Consider the following 14,606-nt stretch of genomic DNA (forward strand, 5'->3'; position numbering starts at 1 on the left):
ACTGGGCTGTGACTGCCAATTGTCATCAGAAAACAAAAAAAAAAAACCAAAAAAAACAATTGCTATAGTATTTTTAATTAACATAGTAAACGATGGCAGAAAAAGACCCGAGTTCCTTCTATCCCAACCCTAACATGAATGCTGATGCCAGGTTATTTCCAGATCATGAGACTCTGGTCTGGGTGGATAGAGGGAGGAAGCTGTACAATTAAACACGTGTGGTTACATGTTAGAAACAAAGAAATGTGATGGCAGAAAATGATATTAAACAGATGTCGCTTTGATTTTAATCAGGCATTCCGTATGCTTAATGTTTTGCCTGCACTCCTGTTGCACAGGGCGGCCCACGGAAAAGTAGCCTGCCTGCGTGGCGCTGGTACTGGAGGCGGACTACCTTTCCGTGGGCCACCCTGTATATCGATTCTGATTTAGAACATGAAAACAGAGAGACCATGGCACGTCTACTCCGTCCAGCCACATCTGCTCGGCTTTATAGTCGCTTCCTACCCCCCTCAGGGGATCTTCTGTGCTTCTTGAATTCTGATACAGACTCTGTCACCACCACCTCTACTGGGAGGCTGTTCCAGGCGTCCACCACCCTCTCTGTAAAGAAATATTTCCTAAGGTTACTCCTGAGTCTACTCCCTTTCACCCTCATCCCATGAGCCCTCACTCCAGTGCTTCCTTCCCATTGAAAGAGGCCCATCTCCCTCTACATGGAAACTTTGCAGGTATTTAAATCCAGTTTAGGTAGAATGAGTGCCTGAAGGACAATGCGAAAATCATTAGCATGTAGCAATGGTTTCAATTTTCTTACAATTTGCAATTTATAGAAGCCATCTTTCGTTATAGTTTTTATTGAAGCTTTCATGTTCAAATTTTGGAATTTGCTGCCCCTCGATATCCGAACAGAATCAAACATAAATAGATTTTAAAAACTGATAAAGACTTGGCTATTTGAACAGGGATTTACCCAAGCGAGTTAATCCCCAGGTCCAGATTCCTCCCTTAATTAACCTCTACTAACTTTTATTAAAACATTGTTAATTAATACTAACTTATTATTCATATTTTTTACCTTAAATATTAATAGGAGGCAGTCTTAGTTAACTAAATCAGTGTCTTTCAACTTTTAGTTTCTATTGCTAATTAGTTTTATTGATTTTAAGGTATTATTTATTTTGTTTTATATTTAATTTGACTAAGTGCATATTTTATTAAGTTGTAAAATGAAGAGTGATACTTATATGTTGTATGTTTGCTGAATTTTTTACTGTACTGTAAACAGACATGAAATCAATATGAAGGTTGGTATATAAAATTGCCTAAAATAAATAAATAAATGTAAATGTCTCTATCATCTCTCTCCTTTCCCTTCTCTCCGTGTTTAGATGTTTTAAGTCTGTCCCCATCTGCTTTATTGTAAGTGTTGGCTTGGCCTGACCTTACACAGAATGCCCAGGTTTCATCTTCAAGCCGGTTTTGTTCCCCAGGCTAACTGGGGCTGGGATGCTGTGCAGGCAGTGTTTACAGGGCCTGCTTTAGTGGGGCAGGAAGCCTAGCTGTTGCTCAGTGATGACACCTAGTGGTTGGAGCTAGGGTGCACAGGTACCAGGTTCTGAACGAATCATGGTATGTGGCTTCCCAGCAAGGAAGGCACCGTGACTAGGGAAAGTTAGAGAGTAGGGAAAGTTAGAGAGTAGATATCCTGAGTGGTTGTGAATGAAGTAGCACCATTGCTCACTGGAAGTCCAAAGAAGCAGGAGGAAACTAATGGGCCCAAAATACAATTTAAAAAAATAGCAAGTGTGGAAAAAAGTTTTGGGGAGAAAGTGGTTCTGGCTCTTTAAAAGTGTCTTTTGCGTAAGAAAGTGCAGCCAGCCATTTCTTGGGAGCTGAAGGTTTTGTCCTGTTTCCCTCTCTTGGGGAAAAAATATAAATATGACAGAATCACCCCCAGAGAATATAATGGGCGCTGCCTGCCTATGGAAAGTGGGCCTTCTGGAGATGTTTCAGCCTTGCTAGGTTGTAGGCATAGGGAGATGAATACAAACTCCTTCAATGTGTGGGCAGGGTCTCTTCATGGGCTGTCGAGAGCATTAATGGAGCATCTTTACTGATTTGTGATTTCACCTCCTATGCACCAAATTTCTTTTGAATGCCTAAAATAATCTCCCAAGTAACCCCTTTTATGACAAGTGCCTTTTGGCAAAATCTGAATTGCTCCCGAGTGTCACCCTCCAGAGTCCAAGAACAACAGAGCCCTCCACTGGCGTTGGGACATTTTTTGATTTTCGACGCCCTTGTAGGATATTCCTGATTCCCACAGTGCTGTAAAACATCATGACGGGAGCATGCTGTCTCTGCAGGTACAGCCTGACTCTGTGGCAGGGGGAAACAGACCCCATCACTGTGGAAGATCTTTTGTACGTCCGAGACAACAGCCGTGCTGAGGAAATCTATTACGACATTTACGATCCGGTTTTATCGCAGTTCAAAGAAGTTGCATGTAGGTAATTCACAGATGTTTGGGGGTGGGTTTTTTTTTTTTTTGGGAAGTGCTTTGCAACCTTTGACAGTCACCCAGATTGAAATATTCCTACGCAGCATGCGGTATATGGGGAGAACACGTCCAACAGAATGCCGTGTACTTGATGGGCAAACCTTAAAGGCAATGTTTTCCATAACTTGCTTGTGTGCGCCTCTGCTCCACTCTTGGACTGCAGCCGGGCGTTTGCTGTCTGTAAAAGGGGATGCCTGGAGAGAAGAGAACTCGGAACCGGCCCGGGCCAGGGTTAACTTCTTTCTGGTTTCCTCCTAGCACCGTAGACACGGCATGGGTATATTGATATCCCAAGCAATGCAGCCGTGTCGCTTAAAAGCCGCAAATTCATAGAGCTAGCCAGAGGCCGCCTGTGCTGAAACCTTCCCTGCCATGATGGCAGGCTGTGACGCCAGGGAAGGTTTCAGCACAGCCAGGCTCTGGCCAGCTCTGTGAAATTGCGGCTTGTAGTCCTTGGAATATCAATTTACACATTTCTTTGCTCATCACCACCTTCTCCTAGATCCAGAATTAAGTCTCTGGCAAAAATCCCACAGTGCTTTTTGGCACACATTTTTGCTTGCATTATATTTTTGGTAGACTGCTTTTCTGTTTTTTTTTTCCCTTCCAGAAGCCATAGGAAATTAAAGCCATGGCCGAAAGAGGTGTTAATTCAAAACTGTGCCAGCCAGCTGGCTTGAAATTTCATGTACTTCTGTTTCTTGTACCTGAAAGTTGGTCTTACAGTCTTATTTCCGATTTCCCTTTCTTCATTTCCCAAAGCTGTTCGGTAATGTCTCTAATGTTTGAGTAGAGGTGATCGTCAGATGGTAGAGTTCAATATCACAGCCGGGATGGAGAGAGAAGTCACAGAAAGATCCAAGTTTTGGATTTAAAAAATCTGGACTTTGGTAAAATGGGGACGTACCTTGAGGAGGAGCTAGAGTGGGAGAAGATGGGTGAGCGGAACAACAGTGGGCCAAATTGAAAGGCAACAAACATTTATGTCAGAAAAATAAACAAAAATAAGAGAAAAAAGAAACCAATCTGGTTCTGAAAGGAGGTGGCGAAAACAACAAAGGCAAAAAACAAAACAAAACGGCGTTGAAGAAGTAGAAAGGATCTCAAAAAGAGGAACACAGGGAAGAAAACCTGGTGAAAGAAATCAGAGAAGAAAAAGGTCAAGATTGCCAAAGAGGTAAAGCAAGGTGAGAACATGTTTTTCAGATGTATCGGAGAAAGGCGGAAGGCCATAGGTGGCATCGTAAAACTGAAGGGAGAAAAGGAGCAGTGTGTGGAGAAAGATGAGGAAAACAGAGAAATATTAAAGAAATACTTCAGTTGGGTATTCACTAAAGAAGACCCTGGAGTAAGACCGATGCTGGTTGACAATAGCATGGATGAGAGTGGGGTAGATGCAACCTCGTTTATAGAGGAGAATGTATGGGAAGAGCTAGGAAAACTGAAAGTGGACAAGGCCATGTGGGTAAATGAGGTTCATCCCAGGATACCGAGGGAGCTCAGAGATGTGCTGGTGGGTCCCCTGAATGGCCTGTTCAATAGATCCCTGGAAACGGGAGTGGTGCCGAGGGATTGGAGATGAGCAGTGGTGATCCCACTTCACAAAGATGGCAGCAGAGAGGAGGCTGGAAGCTACAGGCCAGTCAGCCTCACCTCAGTGGTGGGAAAATTAACGGAGACTCTGCTGAAGGAAAGGATAGTGAGCTATCTACAATCTGGTGGATTGCTGGACCCAAGCCGGCATAATTTCACCAGAGGAAGGTCCTGTCAAAAGAATTTGATTGGGTGACTAGAGAATTAGATCAAGGAAGCATGCTCAATGTGATCTACTTGGATTTCAGCAAAGCTTTTAATACGGTCCCGCACAGGAGGCTTATGAATAAAATCAGAAGCTTGGGAGTGGGTGACAAATTGGTGGAATGGGTTACAAATTGGTTGACTGTCTGGAGACACTGTGTAATGGTCAATAGAACTTACTCTGAAGAGAGAGCGGTGTTAAGTGGAGTGCCTCAAGCATCAGTTTTGGGACCAATTCTCTTCAATATCTTCGTGAGTGACATTGCAGAGGGGATAGAAGGAAAAGTTTTGTCTTTTTGTAGATGACAGTAAGATCTGTAACAGAGTGGACATGCCTGAAGGAATAGAGAGAATGAAAGTGATTTAAGAAATCTTGAAGAGTGGTCAAAGATTAGGAGCCGGGATTCAATGCCAAGAAGTGCAGAGTCATGCATTTAGGGAGAAAAAAATCCAAAAAAACTGTTTGAGAATGGGGGTGAAAGACTAATGTTCACAGACTGGAAGAGGGATCTAGGAGTGATAGTGTCAGGCAATCTGAAGGTGGTGACAAGATGATAGCTAAAGCCAGAAGAATGCTGGACTGCATAGAGAGAGGAATAACCAGTAAGAAAAAGGAAGTGATGATGCCCTTGTACAGGTCTTTGGTGAGGTCTCACCTGGAGTACTGTGTTCAGTTCTGGAAACCATATCTCAAAAAGAGTAGAGACAAAATGAAAAGAGATACAGAGAAAAGAGTCCAAAATGGTGTGGGGTCTGCATCAAAAGCCATATGAGTTGAGACTGAAGGATCTGAATTATGTACACCCTGGAGGAGAGGAGGTGCAGGGGAGAGATGATACAGACCTTCAGATACCTGAAAAGTTTTAAATGATGCATAAACTTCAAACCTTTTCTGCTGGAAAGGAAACTGCAGAACTAGGGGTCATGATATGAAACTCCAGGGAGGACGACTCAGAATCAACATCAAGAAATATTTCTTCACAGAGAGAGTGGTGGATGCACGTAATGCCCTCCCGGAAGAAATGGTGAAGGGGAGAACAGTGATCACAAAGGGCATGGGATAAACACTGTGGATCCCTACAGGCTAGAGGATGGAAATGAAAGAAATGGGGTAACTTTTGTTAACTTTAAGTGTAACACTTCTGCAGGGGGGTAACCTGCACGGAGAGGCAGTTACTTCCCTTAACAGTAGGCACAGGAGTACCAAAAGCAAATTGCTGGGCAGACTGGCTGGACCTTTGGTTTTTATCTGTTGTCATTACTATATCTCCATATCTTATATTTAAAGTTGTTTGTATTTTTTTAAAAGGAAAAATAGCTGTACACGTTTTATCCCAGCATCACTCTCTGTTTAGAAATTTAATTTTTTCCGATCAGGTTATGGCTGTTTGATTTCAAATTACATGCATGCTGTATTAAATGACTTGATAAGGAAAAACTGTTCAGTGCCAGAATTAAGTGGCGGAAAGGAATTTTTCTAAGGAACTCTAGAAGTACATAACGCCCCTTTTTCACCTTTCTCCGGATCGGCTAAATAGTAACCCGAGGCTACGGCTCTGAGGTCCACGAGAAGGCTCTTTTCATCTGTGATTTACTACTAAAGAAAAGGGCCCACACGATCCACGTTTTCTTTAGATTTGCCAATGTACCTGGCAAACCAATTATCATAATTTTCCTCTGCTGGTTCGGGAGCAGCTCAAGTTGCAAGATTCCCTCACGGAAACATTTCTAATCAGCAGGTGGTGAGCAGTTGTCTTTGGACAGGGGAGAGGGACACTGGTGATGTGGATTCTCAGACAAGGATGCCCGGAAGCACACAAGAAGGCCATCAGTCAGGAAGTGTTTTCATTCCCTTAAACCACAAATTTGATATTTAAATTGCACTGGACAGAATGGGGCAGGTTTGAAGTGGGGACTGCTCAGGGAAGCATGCTAGTACCCTGGCCACCAGGCTAAAACTTCAGCGGAGGTTGTGAAGGGAATGAGCCTGATGCTGGGGTCACTAACCACACCCTCAAGGAACCCGTGCTACGTTTGCTGGCCTGTGCGACGTTCCCGCAGGCTGTCCCCCAACTCCGTAGACAGCTGGGCCTCCCCTCCGAGCTCCCATGTATGGCAGGACGACACCGAGATCGCTGCCGCTTCTCCATAGGCACGAGCACACCCAACCTGGCTCCATTTAAACAGCCCACGACGGGAAAAGGCCATGGCGCTCTTAGATGATGTCACTAGCCGCTCTCCTGCTTGAGGGCTCCCGGGACTCTCCTTCCATGCCCCATCAACAGGTTGCCTGGATCCAGTGTGTAGTGTGAGTTGCTGATTCCTGCATTCCTGATCCTGTGCCTGCCTCGTCTCTTCTCTCCAGCCTTGCCTAGACATTGACCCTTCTAACTTGCTTTGACCCTTCTAGCTTGCTGCTTGCCTCTGACCCTAGCCTGGCCCTGGACCTTCGCCTATGTCACTGCCATAGAGACTCTCGCCTAAGACCTGCTGGACCCCCAGAATCCAAGGGGAAAGGGGTTGATAGAGGTGAAGCTCCTGACCTGTCTCTTCCTTACGTAGCTCTGCCAGCTGTCGGTGAGGGCCTACAAGGGCCTTCCCCATAGGCTGCGTCAACCTCACCACAGCAACAAGGGTCCACGAATCTTACAACCTGATTAAGTCTTTGGTCTTGAAAAGGGGTGGCTACCAGGCCCTATTCTTGGAACCCAAGCCTTGCCCTTGCCCAGAGGTGGCTTATTCTGAAACCAGAGCGACACAGCCTGCTACCGACACCTTGATTTGGACTGGACTGGTTACTGGTAAACTCAGCTGCTGCATCTTAGGATTGCTAGACCTGAGCTTGATCTGAACTGTAAGAGGCCTAGAATTAACTCTGCCTCCACACACCAGGGGGAGGCTTCCAGGCCAGAAACCCTACAGTTTTGCCAGGATTAGCGTTCCAGCCCCAGCGCTTCCCAGCAATGCAGAATAAGAGAGACTGTCCCATTGCAACTACTTGAATTCCTGCAAGGATAGGTCAGGATCTGCACCAGTAATTAAATCAGCTGCAGACCAAAAGCACAGCCTTGCAATCACCTTGGGTAGCACTCAAGACCCTCTACTACTGCTCCCAGATCATTTTGATGGAACTCAAGGGCATTTCCATGAGATCAATAATCAATGTCGACTTCAGGTTATGATGTACCCCCAGAACTTTGCCCAAGAGAGTCTACTTATGGGCATTGCCCTAAACTGCAAGTTACATTTTCTATGGTACCCTCTCGAATGGGATGCGTTGACATCCAGAGGTCACCTATGGGGGAGGGTGATAATGCTAGGTCTGGCAGCTGCCCAGGTTTGAACAGAGGCCAAGCATCCCGGGTCTCTGGCCACTAAGCTAAAGCTTCAGCACAGGGAAAGCTGAGATACTGAAGGAAACGAACCACACCCCTGAGGAACTTGATTGGGTCTTTGGCTTGGAAAGGGGTAGCTGGGAAGCAGGAAGCTGTTCCTGGCAACTGAAGGCTACCAGACCCTATGCTTGGAACTCAGACTCTGCCCCTGCACAGAGGTGGCTTATTCAGAAAACAGAGTGAAACATGCGGCTACCAACACCTTGATTTGGACTGGAGTAGTTACTGGTAAACTCAGCTGCTGCTCCTTAGGATTGCTAGACCAGCCCTGAGCTGGATCTGAACTGAGAGAGGCCTAGAACTATCTCTGGCCCCCACACTCATGGGAAGGCCTCCTCATTAGATAGATCAGCAGCGCATTTACATTTTTATGAAATCTGAGTGTGAGTTTAATATTATGTGTGTCTTTTTAATGTTCTTACTGTTCTGAATTATGAATGTTTTGCTGTGACCTGCTTGGAATTTTAGATAACGAGGTATATAAATATCTTATTAAATAATAAAATAAACAAGTGATCTGTCTGTTAAAGTAATGCAAAACAGAACTGAGACCAAAGACATGTGAAAGTCTGAAAGGTGGAGGTTTTGTCCTTGCAAATCATTGGTGAAACAAAGATGTAACTTTGTGCATCCGTAGAAGCCTATTTTAAATGATCCATTGATTGGGCACTGATCTTGCATTAATTCGGAAAGCTTGCTTCACTTTTTTGACATTTTACTTAATTTTTTAAATTAAACTCTACAGTGGATTTGATAAAAGAAAAAAGTAATATGTTCTCTTGTGAAAACATGGCGCTAGCAGGCTGTGCTGGTACTGCTCCAGTGGTTCTCAGCCCACTCCCAGAGGCCCACCTAATCAGTTTGGGGTTTCTGGATAGCCACAGTGAATGTGCATGAGGTAAGAGTTGCATACATTGAACTCCCAGTATAAATCTATCTCGTCTACCGGCGGCCCCTGAACTCGATCCTCAAGAGCCACAACCCAGTCGAGTTGTCAGGGTAGGTGCAGTGAATCTGCACGTCTGTTTGGGACGAGGTTGGGGGAAACACTGCTGTCCTATTTCTGTGGTCCATCGTAAGAGCTTGCGCTCCTGTGAACCGCCCGCCTCGTGGGTAAAGTTTTGACACAGACTCTCTGCAGTTGATCCCCTAATGTAAAAACAGCTAGCATGGCCAGGAACCGAGATGCAACAGGTGCGACCTGCAAGCTGTGCAGGGACGCGAGGGATTCGTGTTTTCCGGTTTGTCCTGCACTTCCGAACAGCATTTCTTTTCCGCAGTGAAGCCTGACAGAAGACGACTCTTTTACACCGGGGGCAATCTGCTGCAGTATTTCCATCCTGACGATTCCGATGGGCTGCTGGTCAACTGGTACGTCGTCAAGAACAAGACAGCGCTGCTGCTGCTCCTGACCGGTGAGTGGTGCACGCAGCACCTGCAGCGGCCCGGGTTCACGCTTTACGTAGGGGAGGCAGGGGGGTGTAAGGGAAGTACTCAGACGCGACCCAGTTTGTGACCACCTTTGCTAAATGGGTTACAAGACAGGCCACGGGCTTAGCTTTTAATGGGGAGAGGGGGCCTCTAGCTGCATGCTCTCCCCACCCTCTTCCCGAACCTGTCTCTGATTGTGTTTATATACATACGATCATTTATTTATTTCACTTTCTTATTCAGGTCTCGCCCATGGCAAAGAATATCGGTATATAAGAGTCCTAAATAAAATAAATAAACATAAAATATATCATAATATCTAAAAACATCAAAAACAATAAAGAAATATTTCATTGGATAACTTCCAAATCAACTCCTTTTCACCTTCTTCCCACTGAGAGGCTCGCGTCCTGTGTATTTATTCCTTGGAGGTAGTGAAATGTCTCTATCTTACCTGCCCTTCCTCTCCTTTGCTCCAGGATATATATTTATTTAGATCTTTAAGTCTGTCCCCATATGCTTTAGAACAAAGACCGCTGACCATTTTAGTAGCCGCCCTCTGGCCTGCCTCCTTCCGGTTTATATCCTTTGGGGGGTGCAGTTTCCAGAATTGTGCCCAGTATTCCAAGTGAGGTTTCACCAAGGATTTATACGGGGGCAAAATCACCTCCTTTTTCCTGCTGACCATTCCTCTCCCTATTCACCCAAGCTTCCTTCTGGCGTTTGCCGTGGCCACCTGAAGTTCATCTTCACATCTGATTATGTCTGATAAGAGCCCTGTATATGCTTTAGGCTTCAGTGTTTAAGGATTTTCTCCATTGCCTCTCAAGATTTCTCATTGGTCTTTTAATATTTCTTAGTTCCTCGTGAAACCATAGCGAGTATTCACTGGAATCAATTACCCTGGCTACATCTAGAACTGTTCTAGCCAGAATTTCTGGCAAATTAGCATACCAGCATTCTACATGTAGCCCCGCCCAGAGGCGTGGTCTGTATCATGATGGATTCCCATCTCGGTGGATAGAGCTGTCATTAAAATAAGTATTTTAACAGTGCACCCAACCCCCTTTACCTGTGAGCCAATGAACACACCAAGGTAAAACTGCAGCTTTTATTATTTCAAGAACTAGGGCTGCCGTAAAATAAATACAGATAAAGTGTTAACCATAAACAGATATGAACGCAGATACACAGTAAAGCTATTTCCAGCAATACTCCATCCTAGAGCAATCAGCTATAACCTTACATCTATTGCTACCAAGGCCTTATTGGCGAGATCACTATAACCCTTACACTAATAACCGGGCCAGTAAAATACACACAAAAACACATACAATACCCCTGCTACATATATAGTCTTGTAATCCTTGGGCATTAGTGGCAGTGTGAGGTGCCTTCAGTGGCTGAGAGAAACAGGCGAAAAGTTAAATTGAGATGCGAAAAGGGATGCCCCCTACTGCCCCGGGGTAAAGTGGTGGACTGGGGATTCATGGGTTAAAATTAGACACAGTAAAGGACTTGGGTTTAACTGTAATCCGCAGGCTTCCCTGTGGTGCAGACGAATATCTCTGCTTTTAATGTGGTGACAGATGGCACTGGAGAATAGTTTGGTGGCTCACTGATTTGCACAAGGACCGGATGCAGACCTCTTCCCTTGCACGTGTGTAACAAGGGTCAATCACACTCCCCAAGTGCCTCCTCTTGAGTGGTGGTCTTCCCTCTGTTCTGTGCTACCTTTATCTTCTGTGCCCCGCACCCCATTCATGGATCCTGGGAGCCTGGCAGCGGCAGCTCTCCTCCACAGCAGCAACGTGCGTTCAGCAGAGAGCTGGCGCTGTGACTCCTGGTGCATTACGGTTCAGTCTAACTGGGTTACCCTGCAGGGTACACAGCAGCACTTCTGCTGTCCTACTCTCTCTCTCCAACTGCACCGCAGAAACCCAGGCAGACTGGAAATCTGTTCCCTCAGCTTTTTCATGGGTCAGAATCTGGGTTCTGTTGGCTCTGACCGTCATGTGATCAGGGCATTAGTGCAGTTACACGAGGAAGTGACAGGCTGAGGCTGCCAGATAGGGCTGCAGATGTCCCGCGACCGGCGTGACGGTAAGGTAAGAGGGCGCTACGTACAAGATCCCCAGCAGGGAGAGTCTTGTTCGACGCAGGTAAGAAGTGTGAAGCCTCTTTAAATGTTGGTGTACAAATAACCCATTTTATTCTAACTTGCCATGTAAATTGGATAATTGGTAACCCGCTTAGCCATCTTAATAAGAAACCTTAGTTAAAATGAACAAGTGTATAGTTCTACAAAGCAATTCTTTGTTGGTGCAGTTAAATTCTTCCATCCTGAGTGCTTCAGATGATAAATCCCATCTGATGGTTTCTAGGCCATTTCTTAATAAGAGACCTGTAAAGATTAGCACAGAGCAGGGAAAGTCACTCAGCTCTCCCATTCTTAACCCCTGCCTTACTCTTATTTTGCTTTAGATAAGACTTAATTTGCTAGACACAGAATCAGAGAAGGCCTTAGTGAATCAGGCTGGTAGATTATAAACTGGTTTGGGAATGGGCCTTTCCATGTTCCTCTGCTCATCTTGACTCCTCCGGACTCTGGTTGGGGACGGGTGTAGGGGTGTGCGACCTGTGCGGTTGGTGCTGTGGAGCTCTGCCGGATGCTAATTTCCAGTTTAGGAGCCTGATAATTTCTAGTCAGACTAATTAACCCGCTCCTGCCGGGACTTGGTTCTTTGCAGGCGTCCTGAGATCTTTATAGGCCACTCTGTGCAGGGCACATTCACCCTGCCCCACTGACCCTGTTCCCAGCTCTGCAGCAACACGGGCTGGACTCAGTCTAACCTGCCTCTCCAGTGCCAGCCCTCCCTCTCTCTCCTACCCGGAGGGCCTGGAGAAATCGATTTGGGTTTCCTGCCAGTTCAGATGTCCTTTGCCGATTCCTGTAGGACCTCCTCTTTTCTGAATCTGCACTGGATTGAAATATTTTTGGGAAGCCTTTCTTTTGAAACAGGCTAACAAACCAGTCTTATTTCGGTTTCCGGCGGAATTGATGTTGTTGCTTTTGTGATTTTTGCTTCACCGTACCGCTCGCCGGCGGGCCACGATTAGCTCCTGTCAGAAATCCAAACGTTTTGCCCAGATTCGGAAAGAAACGTCACTCCTGCTGCGCCTCTGGTCAAACCTCTTTTGATAACCCCTAGAACTATGAACCGTAGCCACTTGCTTTGTTTTGCAGGAAGGACGGGCATGCTGGCCCTGGCGATTGGGGCCGAGGTCGTGAATGGAACCCTCATCCCCGTGGTGCGTTTACCCCAGTCAGCAGCAGACCTCCCCCTGGAGCACTGCCTTGACTTAATCTATACCTGCCAACATGCCTGGGGCGTCTTCCTGCAAATCGAGACGGAAGCAGCTCTGCCTCCAGCCCTTCACCTCCTTAGCAAGCTGCAGGGCAGAAACCTCCTGTGGCACCCGATCTGGATCAGCATGGCCGTCTCCTATGGAAGATTCAGTGCCCCGGGTTACATGCCAGGAAGGGACTTCCTGGCCACCATCAATGCCATCTTCCCTTTTGTTACTATTGCCCCCAGCTGGCCCAAGGAAAGCCTGGCGGGGGGTTACACGGACCCGTTGATCGAAGACATGCTCAGCCTGTGCCAGGGGCTCTGGCAGGAAGTGTCCTTCCAGCTGCAGGCGGCAGCGCTGGCCGACACGTGGAAAACAGCCGTCGGACTGCTGGAGGTGTCGCCCAGCTACACGCTGACCGTGGAACATGGCCACGCCCAAGGCTCCTTCTGGGACGGGTACCAGGGGCTCATGTCTGTCCGAACCCACACAAAGGAGCGAGTGTACTACAGCCTCCCCAAGGACTACCGGCAAGCTTTCATGATGAACATCTTCACCTCCTAGACGCTCACTCCCCCCACAATGGAAATTCCTTTGTTAAGTACCGACGCAAAATTGTTAAGAGAGTCACATCCACTATGTACTTAGTTGATTTTTCACATTTGAAAAGGAATTAACATCAAAGAGACGTGGACTAATAGTCTCTCCAGTGTCATCTGAGCTACAAATCTTGTTAAGCCCAGAAATAATTTTTGTACAAACACAGGCTTGTGTGCTTCCTGTATCATATGCGGTCTCTCTATCAAGTATGAATTTATAGAGTGATTCAGTTTGACAACACAATTAATCTTTTGTTTTCATATTTTATATGTCAAAATAAAATATTTTCCAGCCTAGCGTAGGTGTTGTTTTGAATTAGTTTTCTGTCATTAATATATATGAATAACTAATTGAGTTGATTAATCTGAGTGCTCAGTGGAGTAATACAACTGGGAGTCTCTTTCTGTCTCTGTACCACAGAGGTCAGTACTCAGTGGTGCAGGAAGCAGAGACGTAGCCAGGCAATTTGTTACCTAGGGCCATCCTCACCTTGAATACACCACCACAAATTAATGGAGTCTCCCAAACATTTTTATATTTAAAACATAATTTTATTATTATTTATAAGATGTAAGTAGACAAAAGTGTGATCCTTAACCTCTACCCAACTAATTAGCAATAGTAGCTTGTGATCTATCTAATGTTTGGGTAATTGCCAGGTTCTTATGGCCTGGATTGGCCACTGTTGGAAACAGGATGCTGGGCTTGATGGACCCTTGGTCTGACCCAGTATGGCTTGTTCTTATGTTCTATCTTGCTAAGAAATAGGATTGAAAACAGAGTCTGTGCATTATAGCCATGATGATACCCTCCACAGAAAAAAAAAGACCCTCAATCAATATAGAATAAGTTATCACAAATTAGAGATAAAATCCAGCCAGACTCTACATGCAGTGAAACAGCAAAGAAATAGAAATAAAAATACATTTCCACCTGTACTGAGCAAAATAAAGCCATCATAAGATGCACATTCCTGAAAAATAACATATTCCATTCACTTAAGTGAAAATAAAATGCTTTTTCTATTTTTATTTGCTGGACATTTTCTAACCACATTGGTCTTCATCTCTTTTTTCCCCTTGTAGGTCTTCTAACTCCTTTTCTAGGATCTCCAGTCCATTTTTCATTTTTTCCCTCCTGTGTCTTTGTTCAGGTCCTCCCCTACACCTGACACTGCTCTCTCCTTGTCATAAGGCTTACTTACCATGTACCGGGTCAGCCTCATGGCAAGGGTCCATCAAGCCCAGTATCCTGTTTCCAACAGTGGCCAAGCAGCTCACAAGTAGCTGGCAGGATCCCAAGGCGTAGAGAGATTCCAAGCTGCTTAGGCCAGAGATAAGCAGTGGATTTCCACATCTGTACCTTAGTAATGGTTAATGGACTTTGCCTCTAGGAACTTGTCCATGTCTATCTCTGCCACCCAATAAACTTATAGCTAGATTTTATTCTTCCTTTGCCCCTTTCAG

The 14,606-nt window shown here is 45.5% G+C and overlaps 1 protein-coding gene across 1 annotated transcript in view; it reads left to right on the forward strand.

Annotated features, from left to right (window-relative positions):
- FAM151A (family with sequence similarity 151 member A) overlaps positions 1–13,436 on the forward strand; it is a 37,410-nt gene extending 23,974 nt beyond the window's left edge. Inside the window, exons 6-8 of the mRNA XM_029618859.1 lie at positions 2,370–2,509; positions 9,036–9,170; positions 12,434–13,436. Coding sequence (XP_029474719.1) covers positions 2,370–2,509; positions 9,036–9,170; positions 12,434–13,104 — 946 coding nt within the window. The 3' untranslated portion in view covers positions 13,105–13,436. The remainder of the gene's footprint in view (positions 1–2,369; positions 2,510–9,035; positions 9,171–12,433) is intronic.
- Positions 13,437–14,606: the final 1,170 nt, after the last annotated feature.

Source organism: Rhinatrema bivittatum, chromosome 10 (assembly GCF_901001135.1).
Source record: "Rhinatrema bivittatum chromosome 10, aRhiBiv1.1, whole genome shotgun sequence".
NCBI lineage: Eukaryota > Metazoa > Chordata > Amphibia > Gymnophiona > Rhinatrematidae > Rhinatrema > Rhinatrema bivittatum.